This window comes from Xiphias gladius, chromosome 24 (assembly GCF_016859285.1).
Source record: "Xiphias gladius isolate SHS-SW01 ecotype Sanya breed wild chromosome 24, ASM1685928v1, whole genome shotgun sequence".
Lineage (NCBI taxonomy): Eukaryota > Metazoa > Chordata > Actinopteri > Istiophoriformes > Xiphiidae > Xiphias > Xiphias gladius.
In genome coordinates, this window is record NC_053423.1 from 10,891,088 (window position 1) to 10,916,971 (window position 25,884).

The 25,884-nt window shown below is 38.9% G+C and overlaps 3 protein-coding genes across 3 annotated transcripts; 1 reads left to right on the forward strand and 2 right to left on the reverse strand.

Moving 5' to 3' along the window:
- Positions 1-17: 17 nt before the first annotated feature.
- Positions 18-19,697, reverse strand: zgc:85777 (uncharacterized protein LOC405871 homolog). The gene is made up of 9 exons (XM_040122376.1): positions 19,461-19,697; positions 12,155-12,275; positions 6,832-6,961; positions 4,781-4,887; positions 4,166-4,333; positions 3,796-3,969; positions 2,999-3,160; positions 1,090-1,240; positions 18-506 (listed from the first exon to the last, which is right to left on the reverse strand). The coding sequence occupies exons 1-9, from the start codon at positions 19,695-19,697 to the stop codon at positions 416-418; spliced, it is 1,341 nt and encodes a 446-aa protein (XP_039978310.1). The 3' UTR covers positions 18-415.
- An 829-nt stretch (positions 19,698-20,526) lies between these two features.
- On the reverse strand, positions 20,527-21,524 carry gngt1 (guanine nucleotide binding protein (G protein), gamma transducing activity polypeptide 1). Its single transcript, XM_040122316.1, has 3 exons — positions 21,367-21,524; positions 21,139-21,237; positions 20,527-20,914 (listed from the first exon to the last, which is right to left on the reverse strand). The coding sequence occupies exons 2-3, from the start codon at positions 21,232-21,234 to the stop codon at positions 20,789-20,791; spliced, it is 222 nt and encodes a 73-aa protein (XP_039978250.1). The 5' UTR covers positions 21,235-21,237; positions 21,367-21,524; the 3' UTR covers positions 20,527-20,788.
- A 1,028-nt stretch (positions 21,525-22,552) lies between these two features.
- On the forward strand, positions 22,553-24,785 carry tfpi2 (tissue factor pathway inhibitor 2). The gene is made up of 5 exons (XM_040121050.1): positions 22,553-22,685; positions 22,843-23,013; positions 23,190-23,369; positions 23,715-23,888; positions 24,347-24,785. Exons 1-5 carry the CDS (start codon positions 22,613-22,615, stop codon positions 24,433-24,435), a joined length of 687 nt encoding a protein of 228 aa, XP_039976984.1. The 5' UTR covers positions 22,553-22,612; the 3' UTR covers positions 24,436-24,785.
- Positions 24,786-25,884: the final 1,099 nt, after the last annotated feature.

Sequence of the window (25,884 nt, forward strand, 5' to 3'; positions counted from 1 at the left end):
AAAACATTAAAACTGAACCGGGATTTCAATTGGTTTTATAAATTTCTCAATGATACCACAAGGTGAGAATCTTTGCTGGGTATGTATTTTACACAACAGTTTTACACATTATTTAGTTTTGTCTATTTAAAAAAATTGGTTCATTCTTAAAAGGATAATCAAAATTTAAATGAACACAAATTACACAACAAGCTTCATTATTCTGTTTGTTTGAGCACATAAAGATTTTTTTCTGAACATATACACTATTGTTAAAACAAAGGCAAAATGCAAAAAGTCCTACTTTGCCGAGTTTAGACATATCAACTGCACTTATGTGATTTAAAAAAATTTTTTTTTTTAGCATTTATTATGACTAATTAGCCCATTATTATTAGACTTGTGACATCAGTCCCAGGGTCAGCTGTTGATGACATCATTTCTTGGGTAATGTGTCCATGTACTTGCAGATGATTCCCAGCATGACCTCATCAGCCCCTCCACCAATTGACATTAACCGGGAATCCCTGTGGAAAGGACAAAGTTAATACAAATTGGGGTGGCTGCCACACCCAGCAATGATTTTTTTCTATCTTTGAAAGCAGCTTTTTGCTTCCCGAAACCCTTGATCAGCGGCATTTTTTGCCCCATCACTAGAGAACAGCACAGTGTAAAATAAAGGCTTAGACAATCTGAATCAAAGTGTTTCGTGATTATACACTGAATAAGTAAAGCAGGAGGCTTCCTGCAGCACTGCATGACAGGAGGCAGAGCCTAACTGCAGGTCCTCAAGAATAATTATAATTATTCGATCACATGCTGTGTTTCTTTAAAAACCATTAATTAGTGTGATTCCAACTTAGTGGTTAAGGAATTATTTTTGACTTCCTTGTAAAATACTTTGACAACAATCTTTATCGAGCTCCTGCCAACTGGTGAGGTTGTTGTTACCATAGAAACATCACACCCTCACAGTGCAATATGCTATAAACCACTGCTGTATGGTTCATACAATAATGGGGAAACTGCTAAAGTAGTTTTTAAACCAGATCACTCAACAAAAGAAATACTATATTTCAGTTGTGTTGCTATTGTTCTGACCAGTCTCACCTGTAAAATCTGCTGACCATCACATCACTGGTGAAACCCATTCCTCCCCAGTACTGGAGACAGGTGTCACTAACTTCTCGGGCCAGACGGCCCCCCTTCAATTTGGCCATGGATGCCAGCTTGGTGACATCATTGCCTTTAATGTATAATGCTGCAGGGAAAAGACGAGAAGGAGATATGCAGTGGGGAAAAAGAATCCAAAGAATTCAAAACAATATAGGGAAGAAAAAGACAATAAATAAATGAGGTTCAGTTTCAGAGTCACTTCTGGCTTGCTGTAATTCAGTCTTCCCACTCAGACCTTTTCCCAGTGAAACTGAACAATGCCTCTATTGTAGCTACCCTCCGGAGGAACGTTCGAGCTGCATGATTTTCCCTGTTTCAGTGTGTGAGGAAGCTTGTTTGTGTTTCTGTGTATCTGCTTATATACCTGTGCCAGACAGATGCCCAAGCTTGGATGTTACCAACTAGATGAATTCATTACAAAGCTTCTTGCCACTGAAGTGGTTAGAAACAGAGCGATAAAACCACAAGACCTTGGACAACCGCCTGACAGATGCACCCACGTATTCATATCATAAACACCGCATGTGAGTTTTATTTTGGGAGAGTTGGGTTATGTGCCAGTTTTTCAGGTGGGTATTGAAGGGAAGCCAGTACACACAAAAACAACAGTAGTTTGGTAGAGCAGCTCGGACATTAATTGTAGGGTTTGATCTCTGGCTCCTCCTGTTCACATGTCCAACTTTCCTTTATCAAGACACTAACCTCAAATTGAAAACCTTGAAACCGTTGCATGCTGCCCAGATTAATGCAGTATATATTTTGTTATCTCACCCATATTCCAGATTTAAACAGGCATCTACAGTCTGTCGATAACAGCTAAGTAAGTCCTGGCATAACTTTTTTGAACAAAAAAAATGTGGTTTTCAAGCTTGTAATTTATTTATCTTCTTTTAGAGGGAAATATACAGTAATTAACACAAATAACAATTAGATAACAGAATTACATGGAAAGACAGAAAAAGCAATTTTAGCATAACTCTTATAATGCCCCTGAAATATGGCTTAAAAATCAATTACCCTCTAAGTAGAACAGGATTTAATTCTAGCTAAATCATGGTGTGAATGTCAAGACATTGGTTTCAGGCAACTAATCTGTGAAATTCTTCCTTCTCTTGCTTTAGCAATATAATAAAAAGCAGTTTTAATGCTAAAGCTACCAATTATTGTGCTTTCTATAGCCAGGCAGCCGCAATGTTGTTCACTGTTAACTTATCGCTACCTAACACTAAGCTACCAGACTGCTCGATGCCCTCTGTCTTTTATACCAGCCTGCTGCATTATACTGTACATGGACAGCCACTGAAGGCTAGTCCTGCATTCAAATCATTCTTGCAGAGTTGAGTCAACTGTGGCCTTTGTTACTGAGACCTCAGTCTTATCTATGGTATTCAGTGCCATGAGGAGAGCTGCATGCAATCACTGGCTGTGATTTTCCGAAAGTACTTCACGTGCAAATCCAAGCATGTATGTTTCATATTCAGACTTAAAAGAGTATTTTGGATATGCATCAACTAAAATTGAAATAAATAAATCGACCTTATCTTGAAAAAGGGGATGTTGCAGATATAAAGTGGGGTCCAAAAGTCCGAGGCCACTTTCCCGTCTCCGATATATTTGGGAAATAAATTTTGGGTTTTTTTTGGACTATTAAGTAAAAGTCACAAACACACATATTCACGCATATAACCCTACAGCTGTCGTATTACCGCTATACTCATTCTGTGTGACCCCATGCTCAGAATCAAACCTAGAGGACACTGAGAGATCAGATGCAGCAAACACTAACAAGCTAACATTAATCTTTCTTTTTTTGTAATGCCATCTCTCTATCAGGGGAACCTACCCGTAGCACGGTGGAGGAGAGAGCGGAGCAGCTCAACCTCCGTCTGCAGCTCAGCCAACCTGAAGTGAACTGACTGGTGGTAGAGGACAGGCTGCTTGAAGATCTTCCTCTGCCTCGTGTACTGGATGGTGTCCTGAATGATGCTGTCCATCGTTGTCAAGACTAGAGGTGTTGAGATGAGAGAGACAGATGTAGGGTTTTACTTAACATCCTCACTGAATGCCTACACCACTGATGTGCAGTGCTACCGCTGAATCTACATGTTGTACAAGTTTTCTGGTTTCTCATTTATTGTTTTGCAGTCTAAAAAAATCCTCTGATGGCAGTAATAGCTGCATCCATGTCGGTGAGTGCTTGCTGTTTGTGTCTCTGATTTATAATATGATATATAAAAGTTTACCTGGCCAAACAGACTAACGCATCAGTGTCAGTGATTACATATAAAGTTTCCCTTCTGCTATCTTTCTCATTTTCTCATAAAGTCTGCCAAAGAAAAAAACAACTTATGCTTGAGACTAAAAATCATAAGTAAACAACAATTTTAAATGAGATTAGTTAGCTTAAACTATATGACCTGAACTCCCCTATTTTTTGTAAACTAAAACCAAAACAGAAGTAAAGGCACAAACTGTACTTTTTCTTTTTGAATCTGTAGGAGGCGGATGAGATTGGAGGAAAGACGGAGATGTGTAGAGGAGTGAAAAAGTAGAGAAATTGTGAAAAGATGACTTCTGATGACTGGAAGCGGCTGGGGAGAGACAGGGAGAGCTAAAGGTCATTAAGTAAAGCTCACTCACTATTGGCCACTGCCCAGAGCCGCTCTTCCTGGAACTGAAGCATCTGGTAGGTGAAGCCCATGCCTTCCTGGCCAATGATGTTCTTGCAGGGAACATGGACATCATCGAAAAACACTTCAGCTGTGTCTGATGACCACATACCCAGTTTATCAATTTTGCGGGCAATGTGCACTCCTACAGTGGGATAGACAGGAAACAATATAAATACCGTAATGCCCACTAATTCCTAATAAAAAATGCCATTTAAAGAACAGATACAGAAATGACTGCACTACAGGTTGATTCATTTTCATTTTAAATGTTTTTGTCCATGAAAAGGCCTTTTGCTTTTGTAGGAAAATCATCCCACAATCAACTGACTGGCCCCTACCCGGCAGGTTCATGGGCAAACAGATGAGAGATTTGTTCCTGTGTGGGGGCCCGTCACTGGTGTTGGCGAGAAGACACATCCAGTCAGCCTGGGTGCCGTTGGTGGTCCACATCTTTCCCCCGTTGATCACATATTCATCCCCTTTCCTCACCGCCTTGGTCATAATACCTGAATCAATGAGTGTGTAAATGGATGGAGAGCGAGAGGTGAGTGGGAAGATGAGTGTGAGGACAGAAGGTTAAATGAAACGTTTCAATGGATGAATAGTTAAAGAAATACAATTTTAGCCCATAAATCGAAAGACTTTAGAGCAGAGTTTCACCGAAGCTAAGGCTGGTGAATTATTCTAGGTGTCAAACATAATACATACTAATCCAAAAAACAGAATAAGAAAAGTGGTGAAAAATGACGAATTGAACTTAAGCCTTTATATAGTATGCCGCTTTCAGCATGCTGGCCTCTCCCGAGAGAATAACAGTGGCCCATTGATTGTAAAACTGCTTTATTTCTGGCTCCTCAATCATTTTTGCAGCATTAGTGAAAGGGTTTTCAGGGGCTAAAAACAGGAAATAGTATGACAATAAATGACTGGGAGATGATGAAGGCGAGATGTACTTGAGACATCAGAGCCAGCTCCAACTTCACTAACTCCAAGGCAGGCCACTTTATCCCCCATGATGGAGGGAAGGAGGAACTCTTTCTTTAGCTCGGCTGAACCAAACCTGCAGACACACATATAGGAAGAAATGAAAAACTATTAGGAACTATTAATTAGTAGTTATTAATTAGAGACTAGGGAAAACCCAAGACCATCCCTCATTGATTTCCTGTAAACTACATCAAAAACACATCTCTAATACTTTCTATATCTAATGCAAACATGATTGTCAGGCTAATGTCTAATAAAAGTTGTGTGAAACACTTTAAATGTTCTGTCTAACTCTGGCAAGACAGAATAGGAGAATCTGCACTATAAAACAACACTGCCATGTTTCAGGCAATTACAGTTCCAGTGGGACAGAGGATCCTAATGTTCCCATGGTAACCTTTTTTTTTTTTTTTCTGCTCTCTTAGTACTTAAACCTTGTTGCAAGCGAGTGTGGATTCCTTAATTAAGCTCCTGAGACTCGAACTGTCTATTTCACTGAATTCTGTATTCTGTCACCAGCAGCTGTTTCATAGCAGCAGGATATCACACAACAAGCCAAGGCTCTACATAGGTCAGACAAACAGTTACCAAAGATATTAATACACATCACCTCTAGGGAGTTTAACTCTGTACAGCCCAATATTGGTCTGAACAACAGGCTGTATTTTATAGCATTACAACGATACTACCACTGACATACCATACATGATATAGTCTGAAAGCCTCAGTGAAAAAAGATTTTACATAAAATTTTACTATGCACACTTCAGTCTAATGCAAGTACTTAATCATAAAGCCAAGCTTTTGGTCTTCGGCCAGACCTGTCTTTGGTTCAGAGAAGGTCTACAAGACTGAAAGCTTGGCCTCATGATTAAATGGATGTATTGGACCTAAGGGAGCTGAGCCTTCCTTTCTCAAGAAAGGATATTTTTGGTCTTCTTGAACATTAATGTTATGTTGTGAATGTGTTTAGCCCTATGGATAACTGATCCAATACTACAATTTGACTGATCTATCAGAGGGCAGATGCTTTTGGCTTGTCACAGTTATGTCTATACAGTGTCTGTACATATGTCGAGTGAGACTCCAGAAACTGTTTTTGTTTTTGTTTTTTTACACATAATGCAGTGATTGAGATTATCCTTAGTTTGTGCAGCAGTGCACTCCCTGTCAACTGTTTATAATTCTCTGCAGCCCCTGTGTTAGAAGAGTTGCGTCACAGCTGAGCAGATGTTGCTGCAGAGTAGTAATCAATTCACTGACTCACTTAAAAATCCTCTGCCTCCAGTATATATTTTTGTCACGAAGCTTTCATTTTCATTTTTTTCCTTCTAAAAATGTGTATATTTATGTAAGGGATGCCAGTATACCCAGGATAAACACTATGGTTATGTATTTGATTTAAGTGTACAATTGTCACATTACATACAGGTGAAGTCGGAGCATCAGTGCAATTCACTGTATGTTAACTAGAGCAACTTAATCATTGTCAATGAAAGACCAATAAAAACACACTAAAATAAATATCAGCTGAGACCAAATGGGTGTAAAAAGGAGGAAGACAATCCTAGAGTGTGCAGACCCACTGACTAGGAAAATTTTTGAAATAAAGGTTTTTCCATAATTTGGACATGGTTTGATCTTAAAAAGTCAAGCGTCAAACACAATACAATTATCAGGGCGGCAGTCGTTGCCAATAGCAATAACAGCAAGTTTTTGTCATCTCAAAACAAACACGTCCATGTAGAAAGAAAATGTTTACACAAGCACTACACAAGCAGCTCTAGTGGTGGTGTAAAAAGGAAAAAACCCAGAACAGACACTGTTGCTTGAGTCACTCACTAGTTGTGACTCAGGCAAAGAAAAGGCAGTGGTGGAGGCATATTAGTTACACAGGTAAAATGTGAATTTACAAAGGACATGGCGGCAACCCAAACTGTTTAGAGTTGACTTTAAGCAAAGAATGACAACACGAATTCAAGTTATGTGATACTACTTTAGGTTTCTGGGATTGTACCTGGCCAGTGCAGGAGTAGTCATGTCAGTCTGTACACCGATGGCCATGGGGATCCCTCCACAGTGGATGTTGCCCAGCTCCTCTGCCACTGCTACGCTGTAGCTAAAGTCCAGTCCCAAGCCTCCATACTCTGCACAGGACAAAACACACACTCCTTTATTTACTGTTGACAGTTCAAGGCTGACAGTTCACTGTACATTTCTATGTAGAGATTATTTTTCCTTATTTACGGACCTTTGATAATAGATGTGGAGCTTTATGCCTCAGTTGAAAGAGGGAGAAATAATGGTTTACCAATGCAAGTCACTTTGGATAATCACACCCCATCCTTACATTAATCAACTTAAACTAGCCTTGCACCCACTTTCCCTGTCTCCCTGCTATCCTTCCTTATTATCTTTATAATAAAATCCCTACCTACCACGCACACACCCACACACACACACAAATTGCACACTGGTACCTACATAATATTCTGAACTAATCTGTCGGCATCGGAGCATGCACTCAAATTAATTACAGGATGTTATCATTAATTGCTCTATCTGTAATTATGTGTAGAAAGCATTGCTGGGAGATCAGCAGCATGCTGCAGATGAGGGTCACTGTCAGCTCAGTGTCATCTCATCTGTTCTACTTCGTGTATCAAAACCTGATTTTGATCAATAGCCCATTTAATGAATAAGTCAAAAATGGATGTCTATTTCCTCCATGCTGGCAGTGGAGACATTTGCAAAGACCTTAGGTCCTTAATGGTGCTGAACAGTGCATTATAAACCATGTTTCAAAAACCACTTTCTATCACTTATCCTCACAAAGAGCCATCTCTTTACCGTTCCTTTCATTTGCCTTTCATCATCAGTTGCAGCATCCATTGGGAAATGAATAGCATAGTTTTTATACTAACATACTTTTTTCTGCCTACTACTCATGGAATTAGCTAGCCAATGCACCTGCTTTCATACTGCATTTTTCTCAAGTCGTTTGTGGTAAACATTCACACATCCAAATGCTGTCAAAAGAAAACAATATGAAAATGAATGAGCAGTTAAAAAAAAAAAACTGGGCATCATCATCTCATGCTGGTCTAGCAAATGTAACCTGACAGTTATTCATTTAGGAAAGATCCCTTGATGGTCATGCCTGGACAGTGCATCAAAAATCTCTTGCACACCTGAATAATCTTTGTGTAGGTTGAGTAGAAATGCACCTTTGTCAGGTATTCATATACCTGAGGAAGGTCTTTGACTGAAACATTGTATTAAATGTTCTTTATTGAGCATGTAAAGACAGTGTGCTGGTGTCCCTTCTTCCTGCTCATAACGTCCGGACAGCCAAAAGTAAGACTGCGCATTTGTGAAATGCTCAGTGCTCAGGTATCTCGTGACTAAATACAGTATGCTACCCACTGGTTGATGGATACAAGCATTGATTGACAATGAATAATTATCAGCAAATTTACCACATGGAGTCCTGTAACTCTTGCAAAGTGGTTTAATATCACCTGTTAGACTACTTATTGAAAAATGGAAAACACAGTCTGGCAGGCTGTCAGAAAGAGACGCGGAAAGAGAAAAAGAAAAAGAAAAAGAAGCTATATTAACTGGGACAAAGAAAGAGGAAGATATAGTGGGACAAGCAAACAAGGGAGTGGAGGAGCAAAAAATAAGAGGAAATAGGTGCAGCTGTGCAGTGATAAGTCTCTGAGCATCGGAAACCCTGCGGTGGATAATGTGGACGAAGGGAAGCACTGAGGTTTATTCCACTTCAAACAAAACAGCAGGTTGTCTGGTTGAAAAAGCAAGCAGAAGAAAAACAAACAAAGTTCTGTCACAAATCTCAACCCTACATAAATATGTTTCTTCTGAACAGCAGATGCTCCTCAGCACATGTTCTCATCGGCTGAAGCTCCATATGAACTAAATTTTGAAAGGAAACAGAGTGACATATTGTAGTCTTCTATTATATTCTATTCTCTTTCTTTATTGAATATGCAACCCAACATAAGGGACCTGGTGATGAAACAGACCCATAGATGATGCCAACACTGGAAAAAGGGCCAATTAATCACTGTCATAAGCTGATTTATGCATAAGTTCTGTAACAACTATTGCAATGGGCACGTGTCATTACCTGTATATTCAACTCACAATGCATCACCACCACAATATGATGTCATATAAAATCAGAAAAGTCACTGTGTTAGTAATGCTTTTAAAGAGAAAAAGAAGAAGTTGAAACATATTCATCATGTTATTGCCAAAGAAGAAATTTGGAGAAAGAACAGTCTTATCAAAAATATTCAGCTACAGGGAAAACTGTGCAGGCTGTCAGGTTTTATCCGTCTGGCACGACACCAAGGCCATTGCCATGGTGTGAACTGTGGATACCTCCCTGTGAGAGCAGAGGGAAACAGGCAGGGAGCCCAGGGTCATTCCTGTCATCTACCCTAAACAAGACTGCCTTGAGAAAACTTCCTGTCCTCATGTTTGGAAAGGTAATAATGCCTTTCCTCGTACACTGAAAAGACTGGAAAATAACTTTTCTGTTTTCTCGTCTATGGTCTAAATAAAGGGACATACTGTACTGTATGATTCAAAAATATGGCCATTTAAAGTTAAAGCACTGCCTTACATCTATGTTGGCCACTGGCAGTACTCTGAATTCTGTTTTCCCAAATTTCAGTAATTAAAGTGGTATGGTCTTATTAACTCTTCAGAGCTTGTCTGTTACCACAGACAAAACAAAATAGCAACCCTTAGACTCTGTTTTTACAAGTCATTTGATCCTATATTGAGAATTTGAGATTTATTTTTTCATAGAAAAATTTATACCTTTGTAATTATGCCCATATTTTTAACAATAGAGTGAAATCAATTTCTCTTGTTGCCTCTGCAGTTTATATTTGTGAAAACTGACTTGAGTGTCTGAAAGGAAGAGGGTGCACGTATATCGAAACAATATCACTTGATTCTGGATGATTTTTAAAATAAGTAGATTTGCATTATGAATTAATTACAAAATCTCATCACATTTGCAGATGTTTTGCCTTTATTACATAAATATGTTTTTTAAGTGCTGAGTGATTTGCTAAAGGGGTTCTTTTTGGGAGATTTTATTTTTTATTTTTTTTTTCTAAATTGTATTTGGCTTGAGTTCTTTTCTGATCAAGGGCAGCCACTTTTCTCATCCCACCTGATCAATTATTTCTCCACCGAACAAACTCCTATACCCTATTCCCTATTCATCCGAACCTCAAAATCAATTAACCCAGTGCAGAATTCTTTGAGAGTACGCCTCATTAGTCAGCACCGCAGCAAAGGGACAAGTCTAATTGTAGTAACTACTCACTTATCTTAAGGCTTACAGTACCATGCAACTTTGGTCTTTCCTAATACTATAGCAAATATTAAGCCAGATGCAGCAAGAATTATCAGAAGGAGCCCAACTCCACACCCTAATAGTTGTTTTTAATTGACCAAGTATACATGTCCCTCGATTGTCATATTCTTAAAGTTGTTTTATAAATGCATCTTTTGTTGCACATGATAGCAGGTAATCTACCACCTGATAATACGTTGTGTCTTCACGCAGTCTTCCACTGGGCTGCTCCGCCTCACTAATCCTGTCAACTAATGCTTAAGGCTTGTGTACTCAGCACATTTTAATTCCCTCGCCCTCCCTCTTCTTTGACCTACAGATCTGTAGTGGAATCTTCCTCACAGGACTCACTGTGCAACATTACTGTTAACTGATTTGTTCATTTCAGCATTAATTGTCAGATAATTAACTACAGCAGTTTCTCCTAAAGTGATGTTATCAACACAAGATACAGTCAATGACAAAAGCAAGTGAATTTATTAAGATGAATAAATCTATTACTCTGGGAAAAACTAAATATATGAAACTCTAGACCTCTGCTATTTAATGTCAAACACTTCCCACAAATCTCTTTACATATTCAGAATGTATTACACATCCCAACCACAAATATTTCGTGGTCCTGCACTCTACGTATCCTGGTCCCTCTCCGCGCCAGCAGTGACCCAGCTGGGTACACATCTGGAAATGAGCTATACTGTAGCAGACAGCTGTTGTGGGATGTTGCTGTGACACCATCACCTCTCATCACAGTGGGAACATTTCAAAACCAAACCAACTCTAATGTACAACTTACAAAAAGAAAGAAAATAAATGGAAAACTATGCACATGGTGTCCTCAGTTTCTAAACTATTGCAGGATTTATTTTGATCTACCCTTCCCTTGGTTGAGACCAGTTCTAACCACAAATTTAAATTATGATTCTGAGTGATTGTTATTCATTAGATAAGGTAACACTTTATTCCCAGGTGGAGAAATTTGGAATTTATTTCACTTTTAATCATGTGTATTCTTGGATTAAAAATGACATCCTTGAAAGCAATATTTATCTTGTGCTAAAGCCTTTTCAATTTTCAGATACATGACAGATTTATCATAGGAGTACATATGTCATGTACACTGAGCCACAGGTGATTAATCCGTTTTCATATTTGTATAAATTACAAACTAAAATTCCCAAGAAATGGATTAAAGTCAGTGCCAGAATATGCCTTTGTAAACTCTGACTTGACTTGTCTATTTAAGGCATCTGGGTTAACTAAAAAAACAGACAAAAACGTGAAAAGCAGGTAGGTTTTCAGTAGTTTGCCCACAGGCAAAATTGCCATGTTAAATTACTCAACTTTTTCTGTGTTGGTTTGTGAAAATTAAAGCCATCTGTGAGACACCATCAGGCAAAAGGCTTTTGTTTCCAACAGCAAAAAATGTGCACTGAGTTTGGCACTTTGATGCAATGGTTATTATCATTTCCTGGGAGGCTTATCTTCTTCTTAGATCCTTTCACAGGAAACAAGCATTCTCCAAAATAAGAGAGGCTTCTGGGTCTTTAAATCAAACAGACTTTTTCCTATTGCTTTGCTCCCGATAATGCACAAAAACCCACAAGATTAATTAAACTCTTGTTGTCTATGATTTAAACAACAAAATCACTCACATTTAGGCAGTCTTAAATTTCACTTAAGAGTCACAGGGGTGGGAACATATCCCAGCATGCACTGCTAGGCAATTGCAGATCCAGCAAAGATAAAGATGGCCAAAGAAAAGGCAGACTTTCATTCATATGAGTAATTTCACGGCAAACTCCCTAACAGCAGTGGGCAACTCCTTGGAGATTGTTGTTGTGAGGTGCTAATGACCAGCCTACTGCGTCACCCGAAAGTGTGTTTATGAAAATGAGTGTTATACTCTAGTGAATACTATCAGATAATCTAACACTCTTACCAACTGGTTTGTTGACTCCCAGAAAGCCGGCACTTCCTAAGATTTTGAAGATTTTATGGGCTGGAAACTTGCCTTCTGCTTCCCACTGATCTACATGGGGGTTGATCTCCTGGTCGATGATCTATAGTACAAACACAACAGGGGAAAGATATGATATACTTATGTGTGTTTATGGGTGTGTGTGTGTGTACCTTACAGTATGCACAAAATTATGTTTATCATTTTTTTGAAAAATTTTGAGCATAAATGTGCATATTTTTGCACGTTTTTATTTATTTATTTTTTTTACATCAACATGATTCTTACAAAAAAAGACAACCTTGCTATTCTATTTCCTGTCTCACAACTAAGACCAAAAGGATATAAATTATGAGTGGAAAAATAAAACATGTATTGTTCTACATACATGAGTTTCCTGCTGTGTGGTGTTCGTCTCTACTTAAGTCTATGTAATCTATCTCTAGCAGACAGCAAGGTATTACACATCAATGAATAGAGAACAGGCTTGAAAAATGTATTACATGGTAAATCTATAATGATGACAATGATAAATACAGTGACAGTGAGCACAGGATGATATTTCCTATATGTACCATATATGTTATCAGTCCCCTTCTGATAACCAAGGCTTGGCACATAATACAATATGACAAGATGCAGGCTTATAAAACAATGACAGGGGTTTGGCCTCAATCCAAATCCCAGTCATTTTGGAGCAGAAAAAATGCACTAAAAACTAAACCATAACAGAATTCAGTGAAAATGTGCGTAACAAAAAATAAAAAAATGGCAGGGTTGTCCAATCCAAAAAAACTCATATCTGGAATATGGGTTTTCGAGCAGGTGCAGTTGTTAGCCAACGTTATGCTGATATTTGGCATCTTTGCATTCGACCATTTGAATGCCAATATTTTAATGGCTCAGAGTTTTCCCCAACACTCTCTTCTTGGGCTAGAAAAACCTCTGGAGTGATATTTAGAACAGCAAGAAAAAAACAAAGCTCAGTACTGAGACCTGTAAGAGAAATTCCTTCTGGGTTAGCAGCCACTCCATCTATTCAGCCGCAAAACCTGGGGTACACAACTGCCTGACAATGAAAGATGACTATATTATATGCTTTATGAGTGGAACAGCAAAAAAAAAAAAAAAAAAAGGCAACACATTTGCAGCTTTGGTTAGGGAACAACTTCCATTATATTAGAGGCAGATGACATTAACTGGCTGGTTTCTGATTTTAATAACAAGCTAATATTATACAATTAGGTCAAGTATTTAGTATAAGTATTTGGACAGTAACACAGTTTTTGTAATGTTGCTTCTGTAAACCACCACAGCAGTACTGAAACGAAGCAATCAAGATGTAATTGAAGTGTAGACTTTTAGTTTTAATTCAAAAGATTTAACAAAAATATTGCATTAGCTGTTTAGGAATTACAGCCATTTTTATACATAGTCCCTCATTTTCAGAGGCTTTGTTACAACCTGGTTTTGGAATGAGTGAACCTTGGTGCCAAGACTCAATTCGAGCACCTCGAAGTGGTCGGCAACTGGAGAAGCACTTATGAATGACCAATCTATTGAAACCCTCATTCGGTGGTGCTATTTTTTGTGGGAACTCAAGCTGCTTCACAGAGAAAAGGCTGTAGTTTTGTAGTGTAGGTAACAGTTTGTGCCATTTTGTTGTCAGTGTTTTTTAACAATTCTTCCTGGAACAGCAGGCTTTGTCAACAGGAAGTTTTAGTGCATAGTATGTCAACAACAATTTCCACAAAATAATGGTGGTATTAAGTGCTGTTCCTGCCATTTAAAGCAAATCAATCAACAAATAAATATATAAAATAAAAACTTTGCTATTACTTTCCTTGTCTGTTTCTTGCTGAATGCTTTTGAGAAATAAAACATCCTCCAACAAATGGCTCTGCACTTGTAAGCCAAAATATTATACACAACTATAACTTGTTTGTTATTGGTATTGTTCACTTAAATGCATAAACATTTTTAATGGACCATGGCTTCAACAGACCCATGATAATATACTCCATAAATGTGTTTTTCTGCCCCGTACAATATGTTCTAAATGGTGGGTAAAGCCAATTAAAAGTAATGATTAAAACAAAAGAGGTATTTAGCAGAAATAGGAATCATCAAATTTAAGCCTCATCCAATAAAAGGAGTTAAATAAGCCATGTGCAATAATGTGAACTGTGAAACATAAACCCTATTTGATTATTCTTTCGTGTAGCATTGATAAATCACTGCGTGAGAGTGAATGCACAACCATCAGTGAGGTAGACTAGGCCTGTGTTATACCTTTCAAACTAAAAAAAAGAAAGTAGTGAAGAATTCAGTGTTTTGTTTTTTTTCATTTTGTCCTTCCAAAACACACAAAACCAAACCAGCCAGCATTTGACCAGCCAAAAAAAACATGGCTGAAAAACATCTGAATACAAGGCAGACAGAAAACATGGACATGGATACTACTTTCAACAGATATATGGGGCAAACACCTGGGCCTGAATCTGTGAAAATCAAGCTAACTCACATAACATCAAACACAAAAAAAGCAAAACGACAGGTACTGGTCCTCTTTACCCTGCGATAAACTCATCTGTGTTCAAAGTTCATATCCTGAAGAGGGGAAAAGGAGGGACAAGAAGCTGCTGGAAAGGAAACATAAAGGTCATTAGGGAATAATCTTACATCTCTTCACAAAAGGTTATTGTGGACTATTTATGTTCCATACCAGAACAATTTCACATCACCAAACTGTAGAAAGAAAGGGTCAGGACTTTGTCCAGTCAGGGGAGTCTGAGCTATTCCCCTGGCACCCAGGATTACTCCACATGAAGTACAAGACTGGGCTCTCTGACAAATGCAACTCACGATTTGATACTATCAAGATATTTTGTGAACTATGATACTTATCTAAGGTGAACAAAAAGACAACATATACTTTGAGACAAAAGAAATCTGTCAACCATCAGAGATTTTACTATACCATTTATACCAAGTTGTCTATCCCTTTATTGTCTCTGGTAGTACTAGTCTCATATTTCTCAAATTGGGCAATGTTGCAAAGTATTTAGCATGACTGTAAAATAATTTGATTCATCATATTGAATCAAAATAATTTGATTCAATATGATGAAGTACCATGATTTGTAAGGAAGTTCATTCATTAGTCAGGTTTAGCAAAAAGTAGATATTCCCATCTGTTCATTTTATCTATTGACTGTGTCACAGTTAAATACGAGAACATTTACTATATCATAATTTATACCAGTATCAGGATATAGCATTAAACGCACTGTTATAAAGGAATATAGCCAAATTGCCTTCCACTATTGCCAGTGGTAATTGTGATGTTACCACGCATGCAATTCATCCAATACAGGCTACCATAAGTCACAAGATGCATTACATTTGTGTAAATGAACCAGACTAGGGGTCTACAGCCATGCTAGCAGCTCCGTGAGACTACACTGAGTGTCCAGAACGCGCACAGAACGAGTAAATGTCCAACAGCCATAAACTAGCAAGAAGCTGCATAAGCAGAAAGCAAAACAGTACAGAGGACAAATGTCTGCAGTACAAGTGGTAAAAGTAGTGTCTAAGTGTCACTTTATCATGTTACAGTATATTGTGATATTGGTTATTTGTCCCAGCCCTACCTTAGATCCAGTGACAAAAACTGCATCTTAAATAGTTAGAACAAGACTAGGTCAAAACCTACAATGTGACTGGACCACCCTTTATCTGTCTGCTTGTCCCCACTCTCTGTGCTCAAATATACAGTAATTTAATACAGCCTAACTCCCAATAAAGCTGTTCTAATTTACATGTTTTTCTTTTTCTGTTGTCAGACAATGGAACAAGTATGAAATAGTGACTGAATCGCAGCCCATTAAGACCACATCTTAACCAGTAGTCACATCCAAGCCATTTCCAAGCTGCTGCTCTGCACTGCTAAAATCCTGATTTTATAACTGCAGTGTTGTCTGACACAATCACCAGACACAAAAGATTTCGGCTGTAAACTCTCGCTCAGAGAGAAAGTTAGAGGCTCATTCACGTCTGTCTCAGCTGCTGTGCGGTCAATAGAATGAAACCAGAGAGAGGTGTGTCTGCAGAGGCAATACTGGTGACTCCATTCTAGGGAAAGTAGCAAAAGTTTGGCCAAAAAAAAATTTGCTTGATTTGTCGCTAGGTGCTTTTGTGAAAAAAAGTCGCTACAGGGGTGTGAAAAGAGTGGAAAACAACAGCCAACGGGGGTGACTCCAACACTTGGCCGGCTGATCAGTGGTGTAACTTCATCACTCTGTCAGTGAGCGACATTCTCGTTTATAGGGCTGGCCTCCTGTTGCAGTCCAGCCAAACACCAAGAGCCAGCTAATTTTGAGGAATCAACAGATGATGAAGAGGTCCTGGCTGATACTGACGTTACATTCTGGACTACGTATGTGTTTTAGTGTAATTTATATATTAAAAGCTTTTTTTTTTTTTTAAGTCTGGGATAATGTTTTAATTACGATACTAGCAAACTCAACAAGATGGAAATATAAAAATGTAATTTGTTACTTGTAGCATATACCAGTAACATCCTAGATATGTCTGACTAAAATGGCTTTGTGTGGAGGGAAATCCCTGTCTGAAACCAAGGGTAGCTGCACATGAATAGCCCCTTCCTAGAAATTCTACGGAAATCTCTTTTGGCTTCGTGTCTTCATTAACAACAGCGGCTTACATTACATGCACACTGCCTTTGGCCAGTTTGATGGCTGGCTCTGGAAGCCCGACTAGTTTCTTGGCATGGAAGTTTTTATTTAATTTGTAAATGACCGCAATACATCACTCCAAGTAACACACACAACTATACTGACAAGGGAGTAAAGGATTTCCTATAACCCCATTTGTATACCATCTATAAACACACAATACCCTTCAGAGAATTCTTTTAATAAACCACACTGCCTCAAGTTCCCTTTCCTGTGCTGACAACATATTGTTCTCCCTTTCCTTTTCACATTTTCATCCTTCCCAAAAATTCCCAGTGCCGGTTTATTTTAGACCTCCTCGCATCCTTTGAAGGTTTAGTCACACAACAAACTTCACGCCATTTACCGCAACATCATTACTCCTTGCCATAAATTGGGCTATCGTTGTTATTTTTTGCAGCCCCTGTCTCCTATGTCTGTCTAACAATTTATACCTAAAATGAGCCAGGCTGATTACTAATACTTGCTTTGATTTTTTTGTACCATAATTTGCATCTGTTGATGTTTAGTTCCTAAGAAACAAAAGCTCTGCATATCAGAAATCATTAACTGAAGCAGAAAAAGCTGAGACATCTAAGTTCAAGCGGAATAAGTTGGAAAAAATAAAACATTTCTGTAAGAGGAGTAAGACCTACACTTTTGAATTCAGCATTTGAATGATTATGAGTGGGCCAATGGGCTTTTGAATCATTTTATGTATGTTAATGTCTATAGCCCTCACCTAACTTATCTTCTGTCTTTGAAACTTACCCTTGACCAAGCAAAGAGAAAAGACTAGACTGCTTAACCCAGTTTAAAAACCCAAAGGAGAAATATTTACTATATAATACCGGAGAAATCAGACTTAATACTAATCAAATCAAGTCTAGAAGGTCTTCACACACTCTATGATGCAGGCTAATACTGTTTAGCAAACATCAGCCTCTGAGATACAAGCTAGTTACAAAGGAACAAAGCAAAAACTATTATATGTAACATCATACTTTACCTAAAAATAGCTGTTAAATGTGTTCTTTTTGCAGAATTGATTAATATGTAAGTCTGGGGACCCCTGTCTCCATTTCTTTCATTATGATAACATCATCACAGGGTGGTGAGTCGAGAGTGTGTAGAATTTCAGATGCCACACAAGCCAACATACAGTCAGGTCCATAAGTATTTAGATAGTGATACAATTTTTGTAATTTTGCCTCTGTACACCACCACAATGGATTTGAAACAAAGCCATCAATATGTGATTGAAGTGTAGACTTTCAGCTTTAATTCAAGGGGTTTGGCAAAAATATAACATTAACAGTTTAGGAATTACAGCCATTTTTATACATAGACCCTCATTTTCAGAGGCCCAAAAGTAATTGGACAATTGACTGACAATCAGTCTCGTGGCCAGGTGTGGTCTGTTCCCTTGTTATTTCAAGTCAAACTAAGCAGATAAAACATCTGGAGTTGATTTCAAGTGTTGAATTTGCATTTGGTAGCTGTTCACTTTCAATATGCTGTCCAAAGAGATGTCTTCATGGAAATGAAGGATGCCATCATTAGACTGAAAAAACTAATCTATCAGACAGATGGCAGAAACTTTAGGAGTGGCCAAATCAACGATTTGCTACATTCTTGAAAAGAAGGAATGCACTGGCGAGCTCAGCAACACCAAACGGCCTGGAAGACCACAGAAGAACTGGATGATCACAGAATTCCTTCCTTGGTGAAGGAAAACCCTTCACAACATCTATCCAGGTCATGAACACTCTCGAGGAGGTCTTCAATCAAAAGACGCCTTCATGAATACATTCATTAGTCTAAACTTCAATCACATCTTGATGGTTTTGTTTCAAATCGACCGTGGTGCTGTACAGAGGCAAAAATTATGAAAATTGCATCACGGTCCAAATACTTATGACCCTAACTGTATTGTCTGCATCCGGGCCTGTCAGGCACACATTGATTCCTGGCATGTGACACCAGATGTTAAAAGTCTGACTTGACAAGTGTAACCATATCTTGGGGTAAACCCGTGGAAAAGCAAACATGCTGCACATGCTGGCAACAGGAGGGCGGACATTAATCAGTGTAGGATGTTATCATGAAAACAAAAACGCCAGAGACTGTGTTTGGTATCGTAAACATGTTTAGCCTCAGTGCGACTGGCTCTTTACCCTGTATTTAGGCTTATGCACCCATTTGGGGATGATACATTAACACTCCTTTTCGACTGTAGTACCGTCAAAACAAATTTAATGTTGAACTTCGTCGGTTCGTTTCTTTGTGGTGAGGCTATAACACAGACTAGCGACTGCGACCATCGACAACTGAGTGGAAATGCTATATGACAAGCTGGCAATGTGACCTCTCACCCACTTTACTGCCCTTGCGCTGCCTCTTAGACGTACGTTGAGAGGAATATCACTGGTCCTTTCTAGCGAACACTTATGGGTATTAAAATATAAATTATCACTGGCAAAAGTAAAAACAAGCGTTCTCTTGGTATGCTAACGTCAAAGATTGCTGCCATGTTAGCATGTCCTGCATACCTTTCTGAGGGACTCCTTTAATGCAAAGTGCTCTTGTGTGTAGATTAAATGGTCACCCGTGGTCTCTGTGGGACTGGCTGTTACGGGTTTAGATGACACATTTTCAGACAACGACCGGACACCAACTACTGAAGTGAATTTGTAGAAATGACGGCTGTGGACCAGCAGATTTAAACGTAGAGCTCCTTCGCGCAGCGCCATCTCTGTTGACAGCAGCGTGTGTGTGCGCATGCGCATGCGCAGGCTGCAGGTCTGACTGTAATGCACTTGGAGAAGCAGGTAGCGCTGTGTCCCGGGATAAAACCTGAACCCCGGTGAAAATGAACATGTTTGTAATGTTTGACCAACATCACGGACGTCAACGGTTCAATCATGCGGGGTATACCAACATTAATTATACAGAAAATAGGTTAACCAGTAGTTTCTGACAAAGCGTCCACAACTTACAGTATCACATCTATTACAGTAAAAGCAGATTTCTCGACCAAGGGATCAGGACCCTTGAAGGGGTCACAAAATAAATCTAAGGGGTCGCAGACTAGGAATTCGACTTGACTTCAAAGTAAAATGAAATTAAATCTGAAAACAATGTATTTCTGCTGAACAAAAGCATTGTCTTTTGAAATTCTGCATACGTTTACCATTTCAAATCTCTAAATAATTTTTCTATGAAACAACCTGCGAAGGGGAAGTCACTCTTTAGAGGAACTGCTGACACATTCAGTGATGTGACGAAGGGTCACGAATAAACATGCCTCATTTTGGGTGTTGAAGGACCATACCAGCTGGTTTGCATGTTTCACCCCACTTACTAAATGTCTATATCACAGGTAGTCATTTTGCACTACAGTTTGCTGTGTTTTAGAAATTTTGAATGTTACTTTTATACCATTCTAGGCATCTTTTGGATTCAATTTTCTTTCGGTTTTCTAAAGGTGTTAAATCTCTACCCTGTTATGAAAAACCTTCGCAGATTGAATGACAGAGACAGGCTGAGTTATAAACAAGCACATTTAATGACAGTTGCTTCTGTGTATGAAACAACACATGGGTTCATTTGCTCAGACTATATACACCAAATGAGAGAGAAGCATTATGTAACCCTTGCCAAATACAACTCTTTTATATTGCATCTTTTCAAAGAATAAAACCATAAGGCTACAAATCTGGCCAGAAGATTGGGAGTCGTTTACATGGGAACTCATGAAGTTTTATAAATCTTTCTTTATTATGTCCTTCTAGCCTTCTCAGTCAAATTCTTTTTATCAAGGGGAGGGAGAATGTCCTTGGGTGCTAATCTGAGATATGAAAAGCTCCTCAGGTCCAGTCTAGCAGATGACACAGCCACCTTTCTCTTTGAAGGGGTTCTTCTCCTCTGAAATGCCTTTGACAAGGGTGTCCTCCTCCACTCCAGCCTGAATGTATTCCTTGATTTCTTCACAGCATTTAGATGTCTAAAGTGTTCAGACAAAGGTGTTAAAGCAGTTTTATCCAGTAATTTATTTCAGTTTTTAATGCTGGTCCTGCTTGCATTAATTACACTTTGTATGATTCCATTCAAACAGGTTAACAATTATTTGCTATTTATCAAGGATTAATGTATGGAAACCTAATTTCTCTCTGGTATCTTTAAAAGCAAGGCACTGACATATTCATCACCTCAGTGTAAAGAACTTACCAACCACCTCTCAAGTTTCACTTCAACTTTAAGTTGGTTTACTTCCATTACAGCCTTGTCCTTGTCCGTGAGGTCATCCACGTTAATGACCGGCATGCTCTGCCAAAAAAGGAAACATTCAGCATTTTTTGCAATATATTGACCCTCTTATGACAGACAAATTATCTTGAATGATTTTACCCCACAATTTAAAATAAAATGTAATAGAACGAATAGAGATGTACTTACGAATGCTTACAGGGAGCAGTCCTTCACTCCCAGAATCCTGCTGAAGAATCCCTCTCCTCTCCCTCAATCTGGGTTATAAAGTAATCTGAATAAACAATCCTAATCCGCTAATCTGATTAAAACAAGGCCCTACTGTATGATCAGGCCAGTTTCTAAAGTATGCTATCGAAGGAGGGAGCGGATCACACTGGGGTCTTTGATTATATGTAAAAAAAAAAAAAGAAAAAAAAAAGGAATTTTAGTTTTACTATGTTGTAGATAAAATTTTCACTATCGTGCCTCTATTTTCTTTATAAACCCAGATATGGGTTAAAGGCTGGTGCCTCGTTTATCAGGTCACTGTGATAAGACGACTAATCTGTATTTAGCCTCCACCTGTCAAGGTGGAGACACATCATTGTCCTGACAACATTAAGACAACCTTTGATGAATTGTAATAACTGGATTCGATTCTGCATTTGGATCCTTAGGAAAAGATGGACCAAAGCAGTAGAATTATGTGCATATTTAAAACCAAAGAGCTATACTTTATAATGCATTTAGTTTCAGACAATGCTGCTTTCAGTGCTAAGGAAGGGGGGACTTGAGCATGTAGTGGAGCCAGACATTACTGTTTCCTTACCATGCTGGGGGCTTTTGCAATCATTAAGCAAAGCAAAAGATTACGGAGACCAGACGGCCAGAAATGGAGATGACAGTGTTTTGAGAAGTGAAAGTGTATTTGGGAGTCATCAGATCCAGTCAGGGGGGTGCATTGGGAACTTGGCAGGAAATATCAGACAAGTAAGATATGATATTATTTCACAGGAGTGATTGGTCCCTTATAGACAACACATGCTCTGTGGGAAATTAACAGGGATGCTCTAGAGTTGGGCTACTGGATCTCTGTACATCATCATCATCATCATCACCATCATCCACACCATCGTCATCATTTGTGACAAAGTGAAGTGGCTGCCTGACTTTCCTAAAGGAGAGACGACAAGAGAGTGTAAATTTCCTTTCAGATGGGGTTGAATATGCTCTTAGTCACTACACTGACAGTCCTCTACGCAAATATTACCCAAAAAAAAAAGTTCTTCTCCGGAGTCATTGGCGAATTCAATACGTCTGTAGCCTCGTTGTTTTTGGAAATGAGTCATTGCATCTCCGCCCCTAAATTCCGCTGGGAAAGCGCTCACATAGTTATAAAGCTGGATCTGCTCGGTAGCGCCCAAAACAAGGGAGTCGGAGCAAAAGCTGCACAATGGAGTTTTGCATCGTAGCGCTGCTGACACTTTTCTCCTCATTTTACAACGTTTTGGCGTTGTCGTCTAAAGGTAATGGGTGTAGGGGACTTGACAGTATTTTTGTCGTTTGTTCAGCCTGTTTTACTCTGTACTCTGTTTTACTCTACATCATTTGATCTTTCTACAGCTTAACGACCCCCCCCCCGGTGGTTTAGTATTTCTTTAACAATATCCTTGCCGCTTTCAGGCGTGTGTCTCCTTCAAGTGGACGCGGGGCCGTGCAGGGGAGAAATTGAGCGCTATTTCTACAACACAGGCACCCAAAAGTGCGAGGTTTTCTACTTTGGAGGGTGCAAAGGGAACGCCAACAACTTCAAAAGCTTTCCGGAGTGCCAGAAGACATGTTTCAGAATTCCAAGTGAGTTCACATCGTGAGTAGCATACACGTGGAAATGAAAACTAAGACAATCGCAAAATGCAGACTCGATTCTAAACCAGTTAAAGTTAGATCTTTCAGTGCAAAAGCGGCACAAACGCACTAAGATGCCACTTGATCCAATCCCAACCTCAAATCTGATCATTTTTTCTCCCCAGAGTTTCCCCCGATCTGCAGGTTACCTAAAGAGGAGGGACCCTGCCGTGCCCTCCTCCACAACTACTTCTTCAACATGACCACCATGCAGTGCGAGCTCTTTTCTTATGGTGGCTGTCAGGGGAACCCCAATCGCTTCCCAGACAAGACCTCTTGCATGGAGTACTGCAATCCACAAAAAAGTTAGTAGAAACTTAAATATCCGAATGTGCTGCCACTGAGTAATCCTGACATGTTGCACCTTGGCTGTCTGCATGCACGGACTAGGGGGGTGCAGTGGTACTGATAAACACTGACATACCTGAAATGATTTGATTTGAAGTTGAATTTTGAATTCTATTGTTAAAGAAGAAGGAACATAAAAGCATTTCAGGTGTGATTGACTGAGAAAGAACTTCATATGAAAGGAAAGAAAGCTTCATCATGCCCTGTAAAAAAGCAATCGAAAACTTCATTTTTCTCATTGCTCTCTCTCTTCAAAGACTATGATTGGTGGTCTGATTTTTTTTTTGTGGTTTATTTTACAGCTGTTCCTGTGCTCTGCCAGGATCCTCTGGACAAAGGGAGGTGTTCAGCCTCCATAACTCGGTATTACTACAACACAGCCACCAAGATGTGCGAGGAGTTCATCTACTCAGGCTGTGGAGGGAGCAGCAACAACTTCGTCTCCAGGCACAGCTGCATGGATGTGTGTGTTAAAGGTGTGTGAGTATGAGAATGGTGAATGCGTGCGGTGGAAGTTTCACAATCTACAATGAAAAGCCTGTAACTGAAGATGATAATTTGAGAAAAAAATTTGCAGACTCCTTAATTCCATAATTACAGTATCTGGATCGCCAGTTAGCACCGGTTTAAATTTGGAGAGATTTCAGAAATTCACAGGGGAATTAGGAGGAGCCCAAATAATGCGCAGCTGATTTCTTTATCAGCCTTAAAAAGTGCTTGGCATTTGAAGAAACCATTCGCATACAGTCATAGATGATGACCTCAAAACCATTTATGCACTGCAGCTAATAATTAAATTATGACTGAGAGGGAACTTAAGAAAATCTGGCTTTATGAAGTTCTGTTTGCTTAATCATAAGTCTAGAAAGTCAACAAGCATTAGAGTTATAGGCTATCTTACAAATAAATTGTAATACTTTTTTTTTTGTTCCAGGAGAGATAAAGCACACAGGCTACAGAAGAATGCGTCGCATGAGGCGGTATAGACATAATTACAGGATTCTTACGGGCTCAGACGTCTGACACTTGTTCTCAGGGAGGAACACTTGGACAAGCCCTTAATGGAAACTAACATGTATTGAACTGACTCTGTGTATGCCACAATGTTGACCAGGTCTTTCTTTTTACCGGAAGAGTCTTTAGAGGCACATACACACATTTCGACTGTCTTTGTAATGCCATAAAAGAAAATGCGTTTTTACTGTATGTTGTTGATGAAGTTTGTTACTACTGAACTAATGTTTCTGGCTGTGTATTTTGATACTGTATCTATGGAATGTATGTTTTGTATAAGTATTACATTGTAACCTTTCCTATTTGCCTCACTGTTTTATAAGCTCAATTTTTGATAAAATAAACAGAATTTTATAAAGTATTGTGACATTTTTTGCACTTTAATGCTGCTGTTGTTGGTAAATAATTGTATTGTGTGTTATTTGAATAGTTAACTAACTCAAAATAGGTTGGCCGCAACTTCTTCAACCCCTGCAGTGTATCCATATAACCTTCAAGAGAGTCTTCATTACTTTTACCGAAGCACAACAACACTACGGCCAGGCATGACTGGTTTCTTCGCTTTCAAGCAGCCACTTTCACTGCATCTCTTGGCCTCTCTTCCGTTCCTTAGTAATGCTGCTGTTTTCCCTCCTTATCAGCTGATATTTTTGCAAGGCACTCGAGCCAAACTTGGTTGCTTCAGCCCTTAATCAGGAAGGAAACAATCTTGGAGCAGAAAATTTTACTGTGGCAGGTTCAACAACACATTGCTCCACGCTTAGAGGAGAGGAAGCTGCAGGTTTACAAAAAGTGAATCATAAGCTTCCTGAAATATTTTCACCAGTTACAGTGTAGTTATAGTGTAATGCAGACAATTAATGAGCACAAACTGGAATTCATCCATGCACAAATGCATGTGTGTACTCACACATTTTCTCCCGGACCTCAGTTATTGAATAGGATTTTATTTTCTTTTTGGTCAATACAACCAGTTTAGTATTCTCAGATAACGTACTTTATGCACCACTAGAGAAATCATTTTTCTGTAGCCCCACTGAGGGAGGGAGGCTATTAATTTCCAAGTATTTTGTGTTTCTAGAATATCCTGACTGTCCTAAATCTGTGCTTTGTTCCATCTGTTATAATAGAATAGTCGAAGCGCTGTGTGATTTTTCAGACAATAAATATTTATGGAAGATATCAAAGGAAACTGCTCACCCATCCGGCTTGGCTATAAATAGTAATAAAAGGTAATACATCTGGCAAGGCCCTTTGCTATTAAGAACCAAAGCTAAATCATCTATTAAGGAGCAATATGCGAGGGGATGTCATCCTGACAGTCTGCACTCAGGTTCTCAAAAGCTACATAATCTTGAAATCATCACTACTGCTTATAATGGTACAGGTGGTTCTGGGAATTGAGGTTAAGCTTATTTTGACTTCCTGCCCTTTGAGGTGCACTTTTCTTTCCTACAT